Genomic DNA, 24,329 nt, shown 5'->3' with positions numbered 1-24,329 from the left:
GGAGCCCTACAGCAAAGGGCACCATCCCACCATCCTGGGATGGACCCTGGGATTCTGACCTGAGCCAAAGGCAGATGCTTAACTGGCTGAGTCACCTGGGTGCCCCAAGCTTCCTTCTTAATTATTTAATAGGACTGATATTTTCTACATACATAAGAAAGCCAAAAAAAGAGGGAGTAGAAGATGTTTGAACTGTATCAAGTAATTACCTTGGCATGCAATGCTGCTTTCTAGAAGATGAACTATGGTTCTTGAACTTTCCGGTTTCATTTTAACCTGCCTTGGAAACTTCGTGTCATACTAAAGTATTTGCTCAATTATCATACAGACTGTGGAACAGCCTCAATCTCTTACTTAGCTGTTCAGAAAGAACAGACTGTGATACTTCAAAGCGTTGTAAACAGCAGTTTTCAAATCCCAGGTTCCCACTGACATGCTGTGTGACCCTGAGCAAGTTACTTCTCTGTGAACTGAGGATACCAGCAGCTACCTTCAAGGCTGTCCTAAGAATTAAACAGGAAAGCAGGTTGAGTTCCTATCACGATAATTACCAGATAATTGGTAGCCACTATTTTATTATTAGTATCTTTTATCCGTATTAAGAAGCTAGACAAGGGGATGCCTGGGTGGCTCAGTGGTTGAGCAACTGCCTTCAGCTTGGGTTGTGATCCCAGGGTCCTGGGATCGAGTCCTGCATCGGGCTTCCCACAGGGAGCGTGCTTCTCTCTGCCTGTGTCTCTGCCTCTGTGTCTGTCATGAATAAATAAACAAAATCTTTAAAAAACAAATAAAGCTAGACAAGAAATGAAATGTAAAGAAAAAATGATGATATAATGCCATTATTCATTTATGCACACAAACGTGGGAATTTTAAGTAAACAATGCAAACACCTTGAATTGATATGTTAAAGACTTTTGAAAACCCATTATACAAATTTCTTTCCCATTTTTATTGGGGCACAAAGGAATTCAATACTGCCTATTATCCCAGAAATGTAGGACTGGAAGGAACAGAAAGAAAATATAACCTCAACTCTGTGAGTTGAAACTGAATTCATGTATCTGTCCATATTCTCTGCTGCTTCTCTGTGCCTGGCACCGTCGTCACTGTGAGGGAATCTACACCACAGGGAGAGCCACAGTGCCCTGGGACCCCAGGGACATAGCTGAAAGCGTGCTGTAGGAAGAGCAGTCATGACCTCACGACCTCATCTAACATGTTTCCCCTAATCCATAATCTTCGTTTTCTTTTTTGCAAGTCACATTTAAGACACAATTCTGACAGGAACACACAGTGTACCTGGACTCCCACTAGTGACTGAGGGCCCCAAGCCAGGCACCAATAGAAGAGGGTCTCCCGCACTGGCCGAATCTGGTCCCTGGCCTGTTCCTCCAGCCAAGAGTGCGGGTTTTTTTGGTTTGTTTTTAACATGTTTAACAAATTGGTGCCAGGGGACAGGGGGCAAGGCAGCCAAGACTGTATGTGGCCCGCAAAGCCTAAAATGTTTCCCATCTAGCCGATCCCTGCCAGAGATGAGCCCTCCTGCCCCGATACCTGTTCTGTTGAGCCTGGCCATGTTCATCATCGCCTCCTGGTATGCCAACTCTACATCTTCTTGGGTAACCACTAGCTTGATCTTATTCCATTTTTCAGGCTAGTAACAGGAACAGAGATTAGGAGGAAAAGAGGGGGAAAAATGTGATTCATCTTCTAACCACTCAAAGAAAAAGAGCGTATTTTGGGGGGAGGGGTCATCTTCTGGGGGTTTCATTTATCTAATTTTGTACACAAAGTGAAGTTTTCTAACTTTCTCTTCCTGTGACTAATGTTTCAGGTGCCTCGTTAGACGCTGAACCATGCAATTTTTTCTATTTTCAACCCCCCCCTTCTGCGGTCCTGGCCACATACTACAGTTTCCTGGCCATGTAAACCCAGCAGGACGCAGGGCCGCAGCATGCATGCAGTGAGGCTTCTCCCCACCTCCCCACCTCCCCACCACGGGGCACAGATCACACTGTCCTATGCTCTCATCTCCTCTCACAAGCTGAGGCTTGCATTTTCACACAATAATACTTTTACTTTTCTGCACTGAGCCATCCTGATGGATGTAAATGTTTGACTGCATGCACCCCGACAGTCCTGGGTGACCAGAGGAGGTCACAAAGGTCAGGAGAAAAGAGGTTTCCCTTTGTCCTCAGTCTGATTTTCAAAGACTCTAGCATCACGATATGGTCATCCAGGTATTCTTTTTTTTTTTTTTTTTTAAATAATACCCAGTAACCTACCACCCAACGCAGTAACTCAAGTACATTCACGTGCTTCCCCCTTAACCCACACCTCTCTGTATCTCCCCCAGAGCTAACAACTATTCTGAATTTTATACTCGTCCAACTCCTGCCATACAAGAGAGAATATTCTCATACACACAGATGCCAAAACAATATGCTCTTTGGTTGCTTCTGACCTTTATGAAAGGGTCTTATGCTGTTAGGTAATCTTTGTGCCTTGCTTTTTTCAATTCTGAGCATTAAAAAAAAAAAAAAAGTAAAGGTGGTGTCAGGTTGGGGGTAGGGAGAAGGATCCCAAACCTCTCATCTTGGAGGCTCCTGTGTCAACCTGGCTAGGTTACTCAGACCCTGGCAGTTGCTTGGAGAGCCACTGTGGATTACTGGCCGTGAAGGCCTTGCAATCTGATTTATGGGTGAGTCTACCTGTTGGGAAATCTCCCCTCATCACCAGATAGAAGGGAAAAATAACTCAAGGATGTGGCTTAGGGATTTTCTCTGCCCTGCTATAACTTTTTTTTTTTTTCTTTTTAAGAGTTTATTTATTCATGAGAGACACAGGCAGAGGGAGAAGCAGGCTGCATGTGGGGAGCCCAATGTGGGACTCGATCCCGGGACCCCAGGATCACACCCTGGGCGGAAGGCAGGTGCTCAACTGCTGGGCCACCAGGCGTCCCATCTACTCACTGTATCAAGTAAGATGTATCTGGTTGATAAATAACATAAAGTTGTTACTCCTTTTCGACTGTTTCTCAGTAATGGTGGTTCAGATGACAGTGGCAGAAATTAAAAGCACCAAGGTATGTGAGACTAGGCCACAACTGTATTAATTATTGTATTGTTATGGCAAGGAGAAAAACCCTAAATGAAGTGTGATCAAAGCTCAGTGATAACTGAGCCAGCAGAATGTTAGTGACTCAGGATAACTATCTTCATATTCTAGATGCTTTCTCCATGGGATAGTTATCAAAATGTTGCAGTTACTAATTAGTTTAAAAAGACAACCAAACAAAACCGCCAAAAACCTAGTGAATAAAATAATTTAAAGTGTCAACAACCCTGCCCATATTTATACCCCCAAACACTACACTTTCCATATATTCTATGATTTTTTTTTTTTTTAGTGATACTTAAGATATGAGCACTAGAGCACTCAATATGTGGAACCTTGATTTAATAAAAGACAGGGACGCCTGAGTGGCTCAGCGGTTGAGCGCCTCCCTTCGGCCCAGGGAAGGATTCTGGGGTCCTGGGATCGAGTCCCAGGTCGGGCTCCCCACATGGAGCCTGCTTCTCCCTCTACCTATGTCTCTGCCTGTCTCTGTGTGTGTCTCTCATGAATAAATAAATAAAATATATATTTTTTTTTTTAAAAAGAAGAAGACAGACAATCTCTCTACAATTTCTGAAGGACATAGCTGATATGACCCTCCCTGGAAGCAGAACTAAAGGGGCTCATTTGTGGAAGAGAGAGTGCAGATGTGTAAATGATCTAGATCTGGAATGTGTGCAAACAGGTGCAAGGGGAAGGGCTGACTTCTGGATGAGAAGCAGTGCTCGCTCTGGAGCAGACACATCTTCTCGAGCACGTGTACTCTGGCAGGAGCAGATGGAGATACTCAGCTGACCTGATGTGCAGAGCAAATGCCCTGCTCCCCAAACCCACCAACAAAAAAACTACCAGGGCTCGGAAAACGTGCTGTCCCCCTGTCCACACCCAGTCCCCGGCAGGCAGCGCTTCACTCACAATGTCCAGCCACTGGTGCACAGCCACAGCCACCTGCGTCCCCAGGGGCTTCGTCAGCACCAGCACATCCCCCGGGACTGCGTTATCTGGCCTGAAGGAGAGAACAAGGCAGTAGACTCTAGTCAGTGTAATCAGGGATATAAACTCACTCTCAGTAGAACCAGAAAGGCTGGTAAAAATGTATGTACATCTGCAAAACACATTTAAGCAAACCACCGCCAGGACAGCAGCAATGCTCAACTAAAGAGTCTGCCAATTACCTGCAGCCCCCCCCCCCCCAGCCCCCAAGAATGGAGGAAGAAGCAAATCACTTTGCCTTCAAAGGCAAAAGCCTCCTCGGGCCCTGGCTCAGCCCTGCTCCTGTGTAATTCTCAGTACCCACCCCCCTCTCCATGGCTCTGGGGCAACTGAGGCGGTTCCACCATTCTAGAGGAGGGAGAGACGCGGGGGGACGAGGCTCCAATCTGTGGGTCTAACGTTGTGGTGATTTCTGCAAAGTTCTCAAACTCAAACTGACCAACATTACGTTTCCTACCTGCCACCCAGACAGACTCCCTGGTTGCTATCTGTCTTAAAGACAAAAGGCCAACACTAAAACCACAAAGACTGATTCCCCTCCTCCCCCCCATGCCAAATGCTCATACCACATCCTATTAGTTGCTTGTGGGGGTCTTCCCTGACTGGGGTCAAACTGTCCACCCTGCCACTCCATCCTCCAACACTGACCCACATCGATTACAAAGCCAGGGGACCAGACTTACAATCAGTAACTAGCTCCTCAGCTCATCCTGTGACATCTGTATTCACTACCTTTGAAAAATGTTAATTTGGTAACAGTATGTAGGAAACTGATTTTCCAAAAACTAGACCTGAAAACATAAATGTCTTTTTTTTTTTTTTTTAAAGATTTTATTTCTTCATTTCATTTGAGAGAGAGAGCACGAGCAGGGGGGAGAGGGGAGCAGCAGGGAGCTTGATGTGGGGCTCTACCCCAGGATCCCCCATTGCCTCCCCCTACCATCAAGTAAGATTTTATGTAAGTATTTGAGAGAGAGAGGAGCACACAGAAGGAGAGACAGAAGCAGACTCTCTCCTGAGCAGGGAGCCTGACATGGAGCTCAATCCCAGGACCCTGGCATCATGACCTGAACTGCAGGCAGACGCTTAATCTATTGAGCCACCCAAGCGCCCCCATAAATGTCTTTAATTCTGACTCAGCCACAACTTAACACCGGTATGTTCTTGCACCATCACAGGTCATGTGCCACCCACAAAAATTATCATCAAGTTACGTGCAATAATACTACTATGTTATTTTTAAGTTTATAGGCACTATTTAATGAAATATAACCACCTGTGGAGGCTCACTCATGTTTTACAAACTAAATATACATGCTGTTGTCCAAAAAAAAAAAAAAAAAAAAAAAAAAAAATCTATTGAAGCTTGTCTTATCATTTTCTCCTCTCAAATTTTTATAACTGCTAAGTTCTTTTTCTACTGAAAAGTTGAAGTCTGTGAGGGAGATGGACTCCAGGATCTCTTGTCCTCTGTGTGGAGGTTTGAGAACTACCAACATAAAACATAGGAAAACAAAACTCTGATTTAAGTAAAATGCAAGACCTTTAACATGAAAGCTATCAGATAGCACCTCTAAAAGGAGTTTTCTCATCAATTAAAAAATGGGCAAAAGACATATATGAGTATATGAAAAATAGGCTCAACTTTACTCACGAAGGAGTAAGGTTTAAAGCCAGCAGACAGACTGGCAAAGAACAAGAGGTCTGTTACCATGCTGTGTTGGTTAGGATGTCCCATTCACTGTTGGCAGAGCCTCCATGAAGGGCAGTCTGGAGAGATCTATCATAATTACTCTACATATATATTTGACTTAGCAATTCTATTTTGAAGAATTTCTTACCAAGAGTTACACATACCCACAATGATCTATGTATGTAGTTACACATTAAAGCACTATTTGTAATGTCAAAATTATTGAGTAATCTAAATATCAATAATAAATGGACTAAAAATTGGTAAAAGTAGTTGCCTCATCCAGGAAGGAAAACTGGTTATGAGGAATGAGGAAGGGACTCTGCATTGTAGATCTTTCTGTATTTTTTTAATACTGAATCATATGAACACTTTCTGTTAGTACTTATCCACAAAAACAAATAAACAAACAAACAAAAAACCAGGGGCACCTGGGTGGCTCAGTCAGTTAAGCATCTCCCTTTGGCTTAGGTCATTATCCCAGGGTTCTGGGATTGGGTCCCGCATCAGGCACCCTGCTCAGCTAGGAGTCTGCTTCTCCCTCTTCCTATACTCACGCTCTCTAAAAAATAAAATCTTAAAAAAAAAAAAAATAAAGGAAAACAAATGGAGTTTCTAGTTCCTTCAGAAAACAGAACATCTTCTTAAGAAGACATCAAACATGTAAAGTTAATAACTCGTATTAAGAGAGAATCTTTAAAAAAAAAAAAAAAAAAAAAGAGAGAGACTCCCAAAGATCTGGGAAATGGCTGGAAAGTGAAGACACTCATGTTATTATCTACCAGGGAAATGCCAATTTCACACCTTATACCTACTAGGATGGCTATTACCAAACATGAAGATAACAGAACAAGTACTAGCAAGGATGTGGACGCTGCCATTCTACTATGTTGCACTTTTTTTTTTTAAAGATTATTTATTTATTCATGAGAGACCAGACGGGGGGCGGGCGGGGGGGGAGTAAGCAGAGACACAGGCAGAGGGAGAAAGGGAGAAGCAGGCTCCATGCAGGGAGCCTGACATGGGACTTGATCCTGGGTCTCCAGGATCACAGCCTGGGCTGAAGGCAGCCCGAAACCACTGAGCCACCCAGGTTGCCCATGTTTTTTTTTTTTAATGATTTTATTTATCAGAGACACAAAGAGAGAGGCAGAGACATAGAGGGCAGAGGGAGAAGCAGGCTCCTCACAGGAGTTGATCCCAGGACCCCAGGATCACGCCCTGAGCCAAAGGCAGATGTTCAACCACTGAGCCACCCAGGTGTCCCAATGCTGCTGTTTCAAATGTAAAAATGGTGCCACTGCTTTGGGAACCACTGTGATGGTTGCTCAAGATAAAGTTACCACACAACTCGATAATTCTTAGGTATATAACCATGGGAAATGGAATTTAGGTCCACAAAAACTTGCACACATAAGTTCATAGCAGCACCATTTTAATAGGTGGAAATAACCCAAAGGTCCATCAACTGTGAACACACAGTAGTCTATCATACCAAGAACATCATTTAGCCATAAAATGGCATGAAACACCAACATACACTCTAACATGGGGTCTGAAAACAGCACGCTAACTGAACGCCAGACACAAAATACTGATATATCATATGATTGATTCCATGCTCTCTCTCTCAAATAAACAAAATACAATAAAATGGGCAAATTCACAAGACAGAAAAGTAGGTTAGTGGTTTCCAGGGCATAAGGCAGTGGGTGGGGGAGGGAATTGGGAGTGATTGCTTATAAATACAGGGTTTCTTTTTGAGGCGATCAAAATGTTCTGGAAATGGACAAGGATGATGGAGTGACAGTTGCACAACCTTGTGACTATCAACAGCCAGTGGAGTGTATATTTTAACAAGCTGAATTTCATGGGGGTCCTGGCATAGTCCGTTAAGTATCTGACTTTGGTTTTGGCTCAGGTCCTACATCAGGCTCTGCATTCTCTGTGTGTCTGCTTGTCCCTCTCCTTCCCCCCGCAGCCTCCCCGCCTCAAATAAATAAATATTTTATTTTTTAAAGATTTATTTATTTGAGAGAGAGAGGAGCACACAGAGGGAGAGGGAGAAGCAGACTCCCTGCTGAGCAGGGAGCCTGATGCAGGCAGGGCTCAATCCCAGGACCCTGGGGGATCATGACTTGAGCTGAAGGCAGACACTTAACCCACTGAGCCACCCAGGTGCCCCTCAAATAAATATTTTTTTAAAAAGTTGTATTTTATGATGATTTGAAATTGTGTTATATGAATTGTACTTCAGGGGGGGGAAAATCTCACCTCAAAATTAAAAAACAAACAAACAGGCATAAAGTACTACAAAATGGACCTTAAATATATTATGCTAGTATCATGTGACATGAAAGAAGGCAGAATGGAGCACAGGTAATGTGGGGTGACAGTGAGGGGGATGGGTCTTCAGCTGGGGTGACAAAATGTTCTAAAATCAACTCTGGTGATGGGCATGGGCATGTAACTCTGTAAAAATACCAAAGACCATTGACGGGATGCGAATTTATATGTCAATAATTCTCTACCAAAAAATTAAAAAGAAAGGGAGAATCAGGCCAGGTGATGTGAAACAAAATCAACTTACATGATGAATTCATTGGGCTGGCAGACAGTAGTAGCCACTCCTCCTAGAACAATCCAGGGGTTTAACACCGTTTGGCCACCAGTCACAGACGTTCCCGCCTCTTCTGCTGCATCTTTAAAACCCTGTATAATTAGGGGCATCACTTTATCCCTCTCCTAGGGTTTAAAAGAACACAAATTAAAAGTCAACATAATTCAGTTCCACACCTAGAGAAAAGAGTCTACACTTATAATAATATAATAAAGAATCTACACTTATAAGTGTATATAATAAAGCATTATATACACTTATAATCTACAACCCTTAAAGGGAGTCTTGAGGTTGACAGCCAGGGCAGAGAAAGAAGGAGGAACAGTTTACATTGTAGCCATTTTATCAGAAGCTGGAAGTCGCTCTAGGTTACAATGTGAATGAAACCCAGACAATACAGAACTAAAAACTGGAATATGTCTGGACACCCAAGTGGGCCCTGAATCTGAAAGCCAGCTCTTGAAGTGGTCCTTAAGAATTCTAAGATTAGCTTTACATGCATCCACATGCCTCCTGCAGAGGCTGTAAGGGACCCAAGACCCATGCACACTCTGTGGGAGCACAAAAGGGCCGGCGGAAAACTCGTTTCTATGAGGCACAGTGAAACTCTTTCTGAGGCATGAGAACAGATACCTTTCAAAAACAATCTAAGGGGAAATCATCTCTGTCAAACGGCAGGTACCGGCAGCGAGGCCACGGACACTGCTGTGTGAGCACGTGAACACACTGACCTCCCTCCCCACCGCTGCACCGCCTCCAGCAGTGACGGAAGCAGCAGGCAGAGGCAGGCGCTCGCCCTGAATGCCCTAAGTGCCCTGGGCCTGCATCTGTAAGGATGGGCCTGGACCACGGTGGGCCTGGGGGACGTGCTAGTACTGCGGCCTCGACTTTATTAAAGCAAACCAACGTGCCTGTCTTGGCTTCAGTCTACCTGGAAGACAGGAAGGGAAGCAGGTGGTAGAAACGAAAACAAGAGGCCAGACTCTCTATTTTAATTTATGGACAGCTGCCAAGAAATAAACGGGGAGCCCGACAGAGCAGGAGAGCCACGCAGCCCGGGTGCCTCACGTTACAGATAGGGGACAAAGGGCTACCCAGGCAAGTGATGCCATCAAGACAACAGACTACTTACCCTGTCAGTCATTTTATTACTGATCCCAAGGAGCATCAGCATATTGTCACATTCCGTGACCCCCATGGCGTAGAGGTCACTGAGGACGTTGGCACATGCTATCCTGCCCTGGAAGAGAGGGGAGGGGTGAGAAATGACAACTGGGGGACTTTCTGTGAGGGCCTATAGAGCACCTCCCAGGAGAACTCGGGGACTTTCCAGGGACATGGTCCCCATTTTGTGTCCTTTTCTTAATTACTAGGCCACTCCTTCCCACTTTCTGACATTCCCGTGACCGTCTCTTCTTTTTTGTGCAGAACAAATAATTTCCGTGTTGCTTCCCATTCTAAATACCAGAAGAAGCCTGCAATTCATTTAGATGGGAAATGGGGATTGGGGGCAGATGCTGGGGCGGCAGGCTGGAGCAGATGGGTCTGCAATGGAAAGGTTGGAAAACAAGTGTCCTAAAGCAAACTTGGAAACAGTGACGTATCCTAAACAGACCCTAAAAATATGTTCACCTTGTTGGTTAGAGAGAAGACGTTTTTTATAACACAGGGACGGAGAAATTTTGGTAGTTTCTTTTCAAGGCTATAGAAGATAAACAGGAAAAACATCTTGCTTGAGAAACTAAAAAATAGAAGAGAAAAAACATCTAGGCCTGAAGTCAGACTGTTTTCTAAAGCACATAAAAAGCATGTCCAGTAAACTATTATTTAGTAAAGAACTTTAATTCAATAGAAATATGGTAACAGGGACGCCTGGGTGGCTTAGCAGTTGAGCGTCTGCCTTCAGCTAAGGGCGTGATCCTGGGTCCGGGAATTGAGTCCCACATCAGGCTCCCTTCGAGGAGCCTGCTTATCCCTCTGTCTCTGCCTCTCTCTCTCTCTCTCTCTGTCTCTCATAAACTTAAAAAAAAAAAAAAGGTAATAAAGATTTTTTTTTAAATCTCCTCTGGAGATATACAAGTTGTCGGGGGCACGTGGCTGGCTCAGTGGATGGAGCAAGTGACTCTTGATCTTGAGGTTGTAAGTTCGAGCCCCAGGTTGGGTATCGAGATTATTCAAAAATAAAATCTTAAAACAAAACAAAACAGGGACACCTGGGTAGCTGAGTCTGTTGAGCATCAGACTCTTGATTTCAAGAGTCATCATCATCATCACCAGGTGATGATCTCAGGGTCAAAAGATGGAGTTCCGTGTTGGGCTCTGTTTGTGCTGGACACAGAGCCTGCTTGAGATTCTCTCTCTCCCTCCCTCTGCCCTCCCCCAACCCCGATCCAATAAATAAATAAATAATAAATGTAAGCTGTCATTTCTAGACTGCAAAGGAGAAGATAACAAATTGTTCTTCTGACATAAGGATAATGAAGCTCCCAAGTGTGATCATTTCAGCAGCTGGCTCACTGTTCAAGGTTTTTTTACGACTTCCTAGCAGACTGGCGGTGAGCTCAGAAGCATCAACAGCAGGGGTGACTGGGGTTTGGCAACTTGGAGGTGCCCACTGCTTGGGGCTGCAGCGATGTTCTATCCTCTCTGATGCTTTGAAGAGATGCTGGCTAAAGACTGAGCTCTGGAACTAGCCCCCTCTGCCCCCGGGTCAGGTGGGGGCCTGGGTGTGGCATGCCTCAGCCTCTCAGGAGTGCTGCTTCTGGGGATGGAACACAGGGACGTGCAGAAGCCAGACGGGTTTCTAGTCAAGTGTATGCCTGTCACTGGCGCCTGAGAAGTGACCTTCCTCCTCCCCGCACATAGCTGTCCCCACGCGTGTAGCTCAAGTCCAGTGCCCTGGCACACATGTCAGCCCATCTCCTAAGAGCAGGATGTCCCCGGTCACTTTGTCGGCTCTTCGTCTGGTAGGGCAGGGAGTTAAAGTCGGGTAGACGATGGGGTTGCTGGCATAACTATGCACTGAGCAAGTGGGAAATAGATTTGGCAGGCCACGATCAGTAGCTAGGAACTAAAATGCAGCAGTTCAAGTACATATTCCACACGGTGGCACCTAACACACTGAGGTGGGTAGTGACCAGAATTGGAATAAGCCATCCAGAAGTTTTAACTGTGGTTAAGAGGCTGAACTGTGTATTTCTGGAAGGAAATCTCTAGCATCAGTCCTGCTGCCTGAGATGCAGGCATGTGGAGCTTACCAGTGTCAGAGAACAAACGAAAGAAGACTATAAGCATGTCACAAAAGACATGCTGAGGACACAACAGGTGTTCTCACAGACACACGCTCAGATACTAGGGCAGCAGGGGGCTTCCCACGCCTGCCTCAACTGCCTTCCACACACACGGAACCATACCAAATGCAAGTGGGGCCAGACCCAAAGGCTGCAAGGGCAGTAGTGGGATGGGAACCACTGGCATGTAACAAAAGCCCCAACCCACGAGCAATTCCAGACATAAAAACCCACCAGCGTCAAACTCACCATCATGTAAGGGTCATCAACGATGGGGTAAATGTAATCCGTGGTTTGAACCAAAGAAAGACCGCCATGCCTCAAAGGAATGACGCAAGTATCCATTCCAATGCCTGCAAAGATGAAAGTCATCAGCATCCAAAAATCAAAGGAAAAGCCCTTCATTTCATACCATCCGTGCTCTGGATAGGAACAGTCTTATGCACGACATGTATGGAACACTGCACCCTGCCAATAAAGCAATGTGTTTCCTATCAAGAAGCGTAACTGAAATAAACGTGAAACATAACTAGCTTAAGATGGAAAGTGAGAATAAAATTTGTTAGTCATGAAGATTCAACTTCAATATGGTACAGTTTTTAAGCTTTACTGATGCCTCCAATGGAAATTGTTCCTTTGTATTAACATATCACGTGGCTGACACCACAGAGAATTTCTTTAAAGCTAAGAAAGCAATAACAGAACTTGAGTTGTCTTACCTACTTTTCGAGTAGATCTTTAAGCATTATTTTCCCCAACAGAAAATCTTTTTTTTTTTTTTTAAGATTTATTTATTTATTTATTTATGATAGACATAGAGAGAGAGAGAGGCAGAGACACAGGAGGAGGGAGAAGCAGGCTCCATGCCGGGAGCCCGATGTGGGACGCGATCCCGGGACTCCAGGATTGCGCCCTGAGCCAAAAGCAGGTGCCAAACTGCTGAGCCACCCAGGGATCCCTCCCAACAGAAAATCTATAAAATCTTTTACACATATAAAAAATGTTATAATTACTTCTTTATTTTAGTAAAAAATGAAAACGACAAAGAGAAGTGGAGGAGGGGGCTGCCTGGCTGGCTCACTCAGAGGAGTGTGTGGGGTTGGGAGTTCGAGCCCCATGTTAGGTATTCCTTAAAATAGAAAGAAAGAAAAGAAAAAGACAAAACTGAAACAGGTATTCACCATTTCCAATCAAGCATGTACATATACCATGGTGCCTACGTGATCTGTTATATAGGTTCCCAAATGTGTTTAAGAGGAAACTTTAAAATTCCAATCTATTCCTCTTGTGGAAAACTTGTAAATGTCACCTTTATTAACTTACACTATAAAGAGGGAAAATATTTTGCTAAATAAGCCTGTAGGAAATATTTCAATTTACCTTTATTATTATTTTTTTAAAGATTTTATTTATTTATTCATGAGAGACACAGAGAGAGAGAGGCAGAGACACAGGCAGAGGGAGAAGCAGGCTCCATGCAGGGAGCCCGATGTGGGGACTCAAGTCCCGGGTCCTCAGGATCACACCCTGGGCCGAAGGCAGGTGCTAAACCGCTGGGCCACCCAGGGATCCCAGAAATATTTCTATTTATTAAAAATTATTTCTAAATGCTTAGAAATATGGACAACAGATGATCTAATTAGAAATAATTCCCTTTTACTGAGTCCAGTTTAAAAGTAGCCCAAACTAAGCTACTAGTGGCAACATTTCTTTGGGAATCACCTGTAATGTAGTTATTTTCAAATTTAGACTGGCCTAAGTAAGTTGAATACTGAGCACTTTCCCTACACTTCTCTCGAAAGGATGCCCTCCAGTCCCCTTATGAGGATTTCAACTTCGCAGCCCAAGAGCTAAAGGCAGAGGAAAAAATCAAGATAAAATACCAAAGGAAGCAAGTCAATGGGACCTTCTTAATTCAGAATTCCAAATGCAACAAACAAATCAGTCATACCTGAGTCACAGTGAAATGAATACTTGAGTACCTTTCATAGTCCGCTTGAGTAAAACTGCTATGGTACAACTAGCCTCAGCACCACAATGGCAAAATACCCACCTGAGGCCTAGTCATAGGGGCACCTTATTTTCCCAGCTTTTGATCCATTATTAGTATCACAAAACTAAAAATCGAGTTTAATAAAAAAAAATAAAATAAAATAAGGGCAGCCCCGATGGTGCAGCGGTTTAGCGCTGCCTGCAGCCTGGGGTGTGATCCTGGAGTCCTGGGATCGAGTTCCATGTCAGGATCCCTGCATGGAGCCTGCTTCTCCCTCTGCCTGTATCTCTGTGCCTCTCTCTCTGAATGAATGAATGAATGAATGAATGAATGAATGAATGAATAAATAAATAAATCACAGACTTTGCAAAGGCGGGCTTATTTTCTGCTACTAGAGATGGCAAGGGAGGGTCCGGATGGCATGTTTCACAGATTTGTGACAATGGAGCACACTGCCCAGGTCGTGAGTGTTCATGTGCATTAAGTGGAAACACCTGTGATAATTCATCTCAATGACTGTATGTGCACACCTCCCTGAAACTTCACCTGAGGGCTGTGTTTGAGCATTTAAGGGGAAAGAGGCCAAGAACCACAACTTTACTCATACTGAGTCTCTCTAAATTGATAATCCCAACAGGTCATTCTGAGAATGTTACTGTTTGCTTTAGGAAAGAGTGAAACGTAGTTTTCTTTGGGGTTTTCATGTATAAACTACAGGACCATGGAAAGAGAGACTGAACATAGTTGCTGAATGTTAGCTTTAAATGTTTCTAATCGGAGCCCCTGGAGCCCCACCAACTATCGCCATCACCCTTGCTCAGTGGGAAGTCTGCTTCTCCTTCTGCCCCTCCTCCCACTCAAGTTCTTACCCTCTCTCCCCCTCTCTCAAACAAATAAAATCTTAAAAAAAAAAAAAAAGTTTTTAATCTGGTTACTCCTAAATTTAAATTAAATAAATTTGATTTGTGAAGCATTTAGTTTCTATTTATATGTATCAACAGAGCTTTTTAACTGATGACTCGAGCATGTATACCAAAAAGCCAACATTTCATCAGTAATATTTTAAGCAATTATGGGTTTAAGTGGGGTTAAATATATTAGAATTAATTTCACCTGATGCTTTAAAAAAAAAAAAGATTAGGACATTTGAAATTACACATATGGCTCACATGGTATTTCTTCGTGCAGCACCGGTCCACAGTGACTGGGGGAGAGAGGGCAGGGCATATCTGAGATGGGCCACTGGCCTTGAAAAACCAGAGGATCAAGTTGGGAGAGGGACTGTCCAGGGAGAGGGCAGGTGGTAACAGATGAAAATACCACAGGGTGAAGGAAGCCTCAAATACCAGACAGAGCAGTGTATTTAATTACAAGTGGGTGGGATCCCTGGGTGGCGCAGCGGTTTGGCGCCTGCCTTTGGCCCAGGGCGCGATCCTGGAGACCCAGGATCGAATCCCACGTCAGGCTCCCGGTGCATGGAGCCCGCTTCTCCCTCTGCGTATGTCTCTGCCTCTCTCTCTCTGTGTGACTATCATAAATAAATTAAAAAAATTAAAAAAAAATAATAATTACAAGTGGGTGGTGGGAAATTCTGGGTTTTCAGCAAGCCTGAAACCATCAAGAAAAAGAATCCACATGCTCACACTAACCTACCACCACCGCCGGCAGTGATCAATACTTGATAGCTCTTTAGTCCCAGGCAAGAAATACTTAATTCTTTAGTAAGAATACATCTAATAAATCAGTACATTTAACAACTGTCACCATCTTACAATCCAGGAAAGCGGACACTCTTTTAGAAAAATAACTTAAAAACAGACACACTGGCATCCATCTATTATTACGTGTCTGTTTGGGTAAAGATACACGTGGTACATATACATACACAGATCATTTCTGGTACTTCCAAAACTTCCAAACAGTAAGTATTGTCATTTCATTTTATAGACTGGGAAACTGGCTCAGATTAACACTTGGTGACTGTGCCAGAACATGAATCTAGATCTGATTCCCAAGCAAAGCTTTGGCTATCCAGATGTTACCACTTCTGGACAAGGTTTTCCTACTGTGCTTCCTTTTGCTGGTTAGCTGGGATCCATCCACCCTGGAGAATGCCATGAATGCTCAATTTTGTGAGTGCGCATTTTTCTGGCAAAGGGTCATGGCTTCCAATAACTTCTCAAAAGCCCTAGGAGACCAGGCTTCTTTGCTACAGTGTTCTCATAGCAAGCAACTTTCTCCTGCCTCTGCCCTTGCTGTGGACATCTGTCTCCTCCACCACTGCTAGGCTGTAGCTTACAGCCGCCCCGCTTCTCACTCCAAACATGTTGGACTTAGCAATCAGATGACAGACAGTCTGGTGGGCAGAGGAGTCAGCAAGCATGGATTCCAGGTCCTGCTCACCAAATGACATGGGTTGCTCGGCCTTCCTGAGCATCACGGGGTGGAGGGAAGGAGTGACTGACCTGACTCATTCTCAAAGTGCTTAACAGTGCCTGGCATGCTCAGTGAGGTTGACAGAAGTTCTAAAAAGGAATTACTATTGTATCCATAAGCTTTTTTTTTTTTAATTTATGAACTTTTTTAAAAAAAGATTTTATTTATTTATTTGAGAGAGTGACAGAACAAGCATGAACAAGGTGGTGAGGGGATGGGCAGAGGGAGAGGGAGAAGCAGACTCCCCTCTGAGCAGGGAGCTGATGTGGGGCTTGATCCCAGGACCCTGGGATCATGACCTGAGCCGAAGGCAGATGCTTAACCACCTGAGTCACCCAAGTGCCTGATCCATTTTTTTTAAAAAGATGTTTGTATTTATTTATTTATTTATTCATAGAGACACACATGGGGGGGGGGGCAGAGACACAGGCAGAGGGAGAAGCAGGCTCCATGCAGAGAGCCTGACTTGGGACTCGATCCAGGGTCTCCAGGATCACGCCCTAGGCTGCAGGCGGCGCTAAACCGCTGCACCATCGGGGCTGCCCTATCCATAAGTTTTTATTGCCATTTGTTTTTGCCCATTTGGCAGCTTATTTCTCTTGACAAAGTTCTCTGACAGCTTTCTCATTAGTTCTTATTTCTTGACAAGCCAGTATCTAATCCAACTCATTCAGCTGGTATTTCTCCATGCTCTGGCATCAGCTAGATGAGGCTGGTTTGCAAACTGAACTCCTGGGAATCAGCCCTGCAGACCCTTAGAGTGCATGCAGCTTCCTCTCTCCCAACCAAAGCAGCTCTGCTTCGTTATTTTTATTTTTTAAAGATTTTATTTGACAGAGAGAGGGAGCAGCAGGCCCCCCACTGAGCAGAGAGCTGCTGTCGGACTCCAGCTGAGGACCCTGAGATAATGACCTGAGCTGAAGACAGACGCTTAACCGACTTAGCCACCCAGGTGCCCCATCAGCTCTGCTTTTATATTTGCTTTATATATCAGAGAAGGAGTGTCCTGGGTTGTAAGACAGAACTGCACAATAAAATGGTGAAAAATGAAATGAAAACCTTATTTAAGAAAGCTGATCAGGTCACACAGCAGGACTACCAAACATTCAAACTCCTAGACTACACGCCAAACATTCAAAAGGCAAAGTGATCACCGTCTCATGCCACGTCCTTAATGCACCAAACAAGGAGAGCTAATAAACAGTATCCCGGTAGCCTAGAATTTCTGAGCTCTGTGTTTGGGAAGAGGCAAACCATGAAAGCATCAGGAATTTAGTAAAGAAAGAAAAAAAAATACACTCTCAATTCCAGATGATGTCCCAGTGTCAGGCAGACTTAGTCCAGGCTTCTCCTTCCTCCCCACCGGAGCTCATCAAACAATGCATATTGCAGAGGAACCTCTGAGCTCCCCCGCAACCCAGTCACTGCCCTCACAGCACCACACAGTGACAGGGAAGCACCACCTCTCCTAAGGCAAAGGAAGAGAATGCAAGCACTTTAAGGAAAATTTTAAGACAGAGGCATCAAGGAGTTTCTGCTTAACCCTCAGCTTACTACAAAATTCAATTTAGCGAAAAACACTCTTACTGTAATAGAATTGTCTCAGTTGCACACTTACAGTTTAAAAATGGCTAGAGCCCATTTCTTGATGCTTTCCAAGTACTTCCTCCAAATAAGTTACAATAATCAGATAGTTACTGTGGCTGTGCCCTTTGAATCCTCGTAGAAATGAGCCTTTTTAAAAAAGGCACCATGGGAGGATGGAAATTTGGCTTTTGACTCCTTGACTACAACTGCAGCCAAGATGCTCTTCCTTGGGGAAGTATAAAAGAAATAATGGTTCACATACCAAGCCTTGGCATAACTGCTCCCAGAAACTGCTCATCTTCTTGGAAGTGATTCTCTTGTAAGGATTCCAGCAATTTCTGCAGGACATCTTGGGGCACTTTGCAGCCGGTGCCCTTCAGTTCAGTGAATCTGGTTAGCCGGAAGCTCTTGTCCAATTCATAACTTTCCGGGTTAAAGGACTCCCGCGTAGACATGGTTCTTGGGAACACACACCTCACAGCTGGGCTCCTCCCCTCCCTCTCCTAGCCGGCTGGTTTCTTTACGGATCCACCTAGGTATCACCCAAACACAAAGACATCATTAAAAGAATCCTCACCAGTACTTGCTAAGCCTCAGGTGGATATACAGGACAGTGACAAGTAAGTGTGAAAAGAGCTGAAATCAACCGGACCCCAGGGATATGGCAGTGATCAGAGGCCACAAAAGTTGCTTATGGTGATGCAAAAGCCGGAACGATCATTTTAAACATGGACTGTACCACCACAGACATCTTCTTCTACAGAAGATCTGACGTCTGTGTTGCTGTCACTGTGGCTCTGAGGGGACAGGACACCTCCCCTGAAGAAGGCACCATGGGCCAGCTGGCACAAGACATAAGGCCATTTTCAGCAGCAAGTCCCAAAGGTTCTTCTGGCGGCCAGCATTGTGAAAAAAACTTCCAGTCACTTCATCTGTCAGCCTAGAAACACTATGGCTTTGAAATTAGAAGTCCCAGCTAAAGGGACTTTTCTGGAAAACCTTTTAATATCTTCTGCTGTCTCAAACAGAAACACAAAATGCCCACCAGACACTCTGCAGGAAAAGGATGTTGATGGAAATGCATCTGATGGAATTCTTCATGATGCTCAATTCAACTTTAGAAAAGCAGGTTTTCACTTTGAGCCAAAAGTACAACATGATCCAAAACTAAGGAAGCCTCACTGAGCAACACAAGTTGAAAAGTGGAGAGGCTGTTTAACGCAGCAAGATTAATCCTCTCCAAGAGAGCAGTGGAAAGTTCTCTTAATGTTTTAATGCAGTGCTCTTTCCTAGAAAGCAAACATCCCGCCCAACAAACCAGTACACACACATCATTGACAAAATATGCTTGCTCCTGCTCATTACGGTTTCACTGCAGAACTAAAATGAGAAATTAAACTGCACTTAAATCACTAGCAGTCATGGTACTTGATACTGTGGAAGTTTCTAGGGCGAACTCTTCTAAATCTGAAGTCTGGGAGGTTACACCAGAATCTTACATGTGCTCCCAGGGTTTACAAACCTCCAGAATGATATTTTATTGGGCATAGAATTACAAACACCCCAAGTTTTAGAGTCAGTTTCCCCTATAAAATTTATGATTAAGAACATAATTCCCATTTATAGAGTTTCTGATCTCCTGGGAAAGACATCACTCATTTAAAATAAACCACACACACACACACGCACAATAAACAAATAAAATAAAATAAATCTCACAAAGCCAGACTTTGGGCAGTAATCCAAATCGTCTTTACAAAAAAGCACGTTTGGGGTGAGCAATCATTTTGGCTTGAAACCTACAACCGTGCAGGAGTAAAGCTTCCAAGATTTCAAGAAAACAACCTGTCGGAAAGAAGGGTGTCAGGAGAGCAAAGCAAATTACCCAGAGGGGAATTCTGAAGCCATTTTAGAGTTAAGGAAGAGTCCAACAGCAGTTTGACTTGGAAGGGTTTGGAACAAAACAGTCCTTTGCTCACAAAACGCCTCGCATTTAACACCGCCTCACTCCTGGGGGGGGGGGGGAATCCAACTCACGAGGCATCCAGTTATTTTCCTACTTCCAACCCTAAACCACCGCCACCCTCCTCCAGAAAGAGGCGGGGAACTTGGGGAAGCTAACTTCCTTTTCAACCTAATTTCTATTTTCCCAGATTTTTAAGAGGGGGAGGAAAAAAAAAAAAGTTTAAAAACACCTTAAGCCAAAAAAAATAAATAAATAAAAATAATAATAAAAAAAGCACTTAGGAGTTTTAAAATACTAAACGGAACGAGGGACATCCATCACACACACACACACACACACACACCCGAAATCTTGCAAAAGTTAGTTTTTGGAGGGTGAATGTGAGAAACCTGGGGGTCCGGGGGGAGATGCTTGGGGAAAATCGTTCTTAATGGAGAGGGGGGAGTAAGTCTGCATAAGAGGGAGTCCCCTGCAAGCCAGAGCCGCCTGGTGACACCTTTAAAACAATGATATGAATATTTAAAGGCGGTTAACCCTTTCCTTCTCGGCCACCTGATTTCTTCCCCCCCGCAAAGGCGGGCGGGCGGGCGGAGCTCGGGGAGCCCGGCGCGCGGGCCCGGCACCTACCTCCCTGCCCCCGGGCCCCCGGGCCCCCGGGCGCGCGGGCCCCGCACGCGAACAAAGGGCTGGGCTGCAGGCCGGCGCGCGGGGGCCGAGCGCGGTCCATGCGGCGGGCGCGCGGGGCCGCTCAGGGCGCGGGGGCCGCCCCGGAAGGCGCGCGGGGCCGCGGCTCTTTGTGCGGCGCCGCCGGCCCGGCCATGCCCGCCCTCCGCGGCGGGATCCCGGCCCGGGGCGCCCAGGGCCAGGCGGCGCCCGCGGGCCGGGGCGGGGGGGGGCGGGGAGGGCCCCGAGGCGCCGCGCGCCGCGCCCCGGGCACCGGCCTGGGCTCTCCCGCCGCGCGCGCGGGCCGCCGCGCAAAAATGTCGGCGGGCGAAAAAATTAACCCCTGCGTCGCCGCCGCCGCCCTCCCCCTCCACTCCTCCCCCGCCCTCTGCTCCCTCCCTCCTTCCCCGGCTCCGCGCGCGGCGGCGGCGGCGGCGGCGGCGCGGGCGGTGCTTCTTTTTTAAAGCGGCCCCACCAAGCCCTGGCTCGGCCCCTCTGCAGGCAGCGCTGGGGAGCGCCGGCCGTGCGCGGCTCCCGGAGGGCCCGGGCGGCCCGGAGGGGGATCCGCACGGCCGCCGCGGGCCCGCGGACGAATGTGCCCCTTTAAGCCTGGCGTCGCGCCCCCCCCTCCCCGAGCCGGGCGCTTACCGGTTCGCTTGGCGCCCTCCTCCTCCTCCCGAAAACGGGACTCCGGCGCTCCCACAATGCACCGGGCGCGGCCGGGCTCCCTTAAGCGTCGCCTGAATAAAAATGCCGCTCCCGGCGGCGGCGGCGGCGGCGGCGGCGGCGGCGGCGGCGGGGGGCGGGAGGGCCCGGGCCGCGCCTGGGCGCCGCGGGGGCTCGGCCTGCCTCGCCGGGCCCCTGCCGGGTACCGGGCCGCCGTGCGCCGCGCGCGCGAGGGGCCTTTAAGGGCCGCCTACCGCCCTTTAAGAGGCGGCGGGCCGCGGCCGGAGCGGCTCGGTGGCTGCGTGCGGCCCGGGAAGGGGGCGGGGGCGCTGTGCAGGCCCGAGCGCGGCAATGATTGGTCTCGGGGGAGGGGTGGGGGGTTGCAAACCCGAGCGGCGGTGGCATCCGTTGCATGATGCAGAAAAAAAAAAAAAAAAAAAAAAAAAGGATTGATTTCAAAAGTTGCGACTTGCATTGGCAGCAGCCTTTGGCGCCCGGGCCACCTACTTTCCCTGGACCCGCCGGAAGGGGCCGGGAATGCTTTTCCCCCAAAAGCTGGCCGGGCTCCACCGCGCTTGCACCCTGCGGGACGTTGTACCTGCTCCCCGGGCGCCGCCGTCGTGTCGCACTGGGAGACAATGACCGTGCAGACGGTTAGAGGAGGGGCAGGAGCAGAGCCAGAGCCGCCTCTGCTACGAGGAGAGATTTAAAAAAGAAAAAAAAAAGCACACAACCTACACGGCGCGTGGGGTTAATAGGGACTCCGGTCGGCTCTCTATTGTCTGGGCCGGCCCGGGAGCCAACGTGAGCCCCGGTGGGCCCGCAGACGTCCTCCTCCTGCAAAGTTTGCCGATCGCCCAGCGAGCCTGGCGGGGAGGGCGAGCTCAGGGGCTCCGCGGTTGCACGGTTGGCGCCTCCCAAACCCCAGTGAGCGGGGCAGCCCAAGAGCGCGCGCGTGTGAATGAACCATGAACGCTGCTCCGGGAGCTTCCGCCGCTCCAAGTGCTTTCTCCGGGTCTTCCACTCCCCGATGCGTCGCTGATGAAAGTGCAGGCAGATGCTTCCCAACACCGAGTCCTGGAGGGCTTCCCTCAAAAGCAAGGGGCGTGCGGGAATGCAGACCAAACTTTTCTGGGGTGGTTGGGCATTTTCTCAATGCATCGGGGCGGGGGGCAGGAGCGACTTTGGTGTCCCCCCACCCCCCAAAGGTGCTTCTGCTGCGCATCAGCGTGGCAGGCTGGGCAGATGCCCGCTCCTCGCTCTTACAAATCCTGCTGCACGATTCCTCAGGGTTTTAATCTCGGTGAGGCTGCAGAAGTGATGTCACCTCGCAGGCTGGCTGATGCAGGCTTTTCCGCCCTTGTGTTTGCGTGTGTGTGGGGTTTTTTTTTTTTGTTTTGTTTAGTTTTTCTTTTCTAGCTACCTCTACAGTGCATTAGGAAAGAACAGAGTAGCCTGGATTCTGTAACGTGAGTTGTTGGACTTTTGTAAGGATGGCACAAACGTGGGGTTTGGCAAACCTGGATCTGCCCCTGAATCACCTGGGAAGATGCCTGTACACACGGTCCCCAGGCAACCCTCTAGACCTCCGGAATCTGGGAAAGAGGATGCAGCATCTTTATTCCTCGTGCCCTCTCTCTTTTGAGATTCGTTTTGTAAGTTGTTGTGGGGTTTTGGTTTGTTTGCCAGGGTTTTTTTTTTTTTTTTTTTTTTGGTTTGGTTTGGTTTAGCAAAAAAAAAAAAAAAAAAAAAAAAAAAAAAAGTCACAACTAGAAAAAAAAAAGAGTTTGGGGTTTCCAGGCTAGGTAAGTAGGGCCCTCCTGAAGATGATGTGTCATGCTGGGGAGTTTGGTATTGCTGCCGTCGTCTGCAGAGTTTTGTCAGATTTGTTTTTCACAAGGTGAGCTTGTAAGAAAGGCTGTACCACATCTGGGAGGATGCCTTCTCCCGGAGGGGAAAAAGAGGCCGAATCTCTAATTAGGAGGTCAAGCACGCAGTTGAGGGCATTTAGTGTGTGGTTGGAGGAAGAAGCATGAAGACGACCCCCAGATTTCTAGTTTTGGGGGCTGGGTGGGTAGTAATGCTAACTGAATTAGAAACTATGGGAGGAAAAAAAAAAAAAAAAAGAAACTATGGGAGGTCGGGGATCCCTGGGTGGCGCAGCGGTTTAGCACCTGCCTTTGGCCCAGGGCGCAATCCTGGAGACTCGGGATCGAATCCCACATCGGGCTCCCAGTGCATGGAGCCTGCTTCTCCCTCTGCCTGTGTCTCTTCGTGACTATCATAAATAAATAAATAAATAAATAAATAAATAAACAAACAAACAAACAAATAAATAAATAAATAAATAAAACTATGGGAGGTCAAACAAGTTTAGGGGTGAGTTCAGCTTTGGAGATATTAAATTTCAGGCACCTGCCTGATCGTCTAGCCAGATTGCAATTGGTCAAACAGGAGCTGGCACCGAGGAGGGGGGAGGTGGGGTCTGAGTCTGAGATGCAAATGTGGGGCCATCAGCATGTAAATGGGATTTAAAGCCTCGGAAAGTGGTGGGATTAACCGGGAAGGAGAGTTCTGGATGAAAGTGAAAGAGACCTTGGACAGAGTCTGGCGAGGCTTTGCCAGTGGAATAGCAAGGGCTAGCGGGAGGCTGCTCCCTGCAGAGTCTGTGGGAGGCCAGCATCCTCAAAACCTGCTCCTTCCTCCCCCAGCACCCCCCCAGGCGCCCCACCCCCGGGTTGTGAGCTCTTTGCAGCTCCACAACAGCTAGAGCCAAATTCTTCTGGGCAGAGGCTGTCGACTCTTGGCTAAGCCATGGATGCCTTCATTCATACGGACTTGGGGCCAGAGGATCCACTGGATCTCTCCACCCCCGTTCTTTGCCCTAAATGCATGCCTCTCCGTGCTTCCCCCGGTCGGCTTTTCTCCCACCAGCCTTCTTCTGAAGTCTTTGGCAGTGGAGCCGTCTTCCCGGAGTTTTCAGGTCCTACGGGCTCCAACTAAAAAATGGTTCTTCCGGCTTGCTTTACCTCGTGGACCCTTGTTTAAAAATACATATTTTCCAGCCCTGCTCCAAAGATTGTATATAGCTGGCATAATGGGTTGAATTGTGAGAAAGATCCGTTGCTTGACCAAACTTTAGTCAGGTTCCGGAAACTTCTAGGCCCATCTACATGCTTCCTTGTAAAATCCAGTTTTAAGCGAAATCCCACTCCCCGCAATATATCTGATCAGGTTCCCCCCACCCCTCACCATTCCCCAGGTGATGTCTGAACACTCTGGCCTGCCTTTTTAGCAAGAATCC

General features: G+C 46.9%; 1 protein-coding gene across 3 annotated transcripts in view; it reads right to left on the bottom strand.

Moving 5' to 3' along the window:
- Positions 1-21,139, bottom strand: part of SEPHS1 (selenophosphate synthetase 1) — a 30,758-nt gene extending 9,619 nt beyond the window's left edge. The window contains exons 1-7 of one of the 3 annotated variants that reach the window (XM_041767091.1): positions 21,008-21,139; positions 17,993-18,262; positions 11,964-12,067; positions 9,557-9,664; positions 8,395-8,549; positions 4,034-4,124; positions 1,556-1,655 (exon numbers count right to left, since the gene is read on the bottom strand). In XM_041767091.1, coding sequence (XP_041623025.1) covers positions 1,556-1,655; positions 4,034-4,124; positions 8,395-8,549; positions 9,557-9,664; positions 11,964-12,067; positions 17,993-18,185 — 751 coding nt within the window. In that variant the 5' untranslated portion in view covers positions 18,186-18,262; positions 21,008-21,139. The other 2 variants (XM_041767092.1, XM_041767090.1) reach the window with 2 other exon arrangements.
- Between the last annotated feature and the right edge of the window lie 3,190 nt (positions 21,140-24,329).

Source organism: Vulpes lagopus, chromosome 8 (genome assembly GCF_018345385.1).
Source record: "Vulpes lagopus strain Blue_001 chromosome 8, ASM1834538v1, whole genome shotgun sequence".
NCBI classification, from domain to species: Eukaryota; Metazoa; Chordata; class Mammalia; order Carnivora; family Canidae; genus Vulpes; species Vulpes lagopus.
The sequence above is the reverse complement of the archived record's forward strand: the minus strand, read 5'-3'. Positions and strand labels throughout refer to the sequence as shown.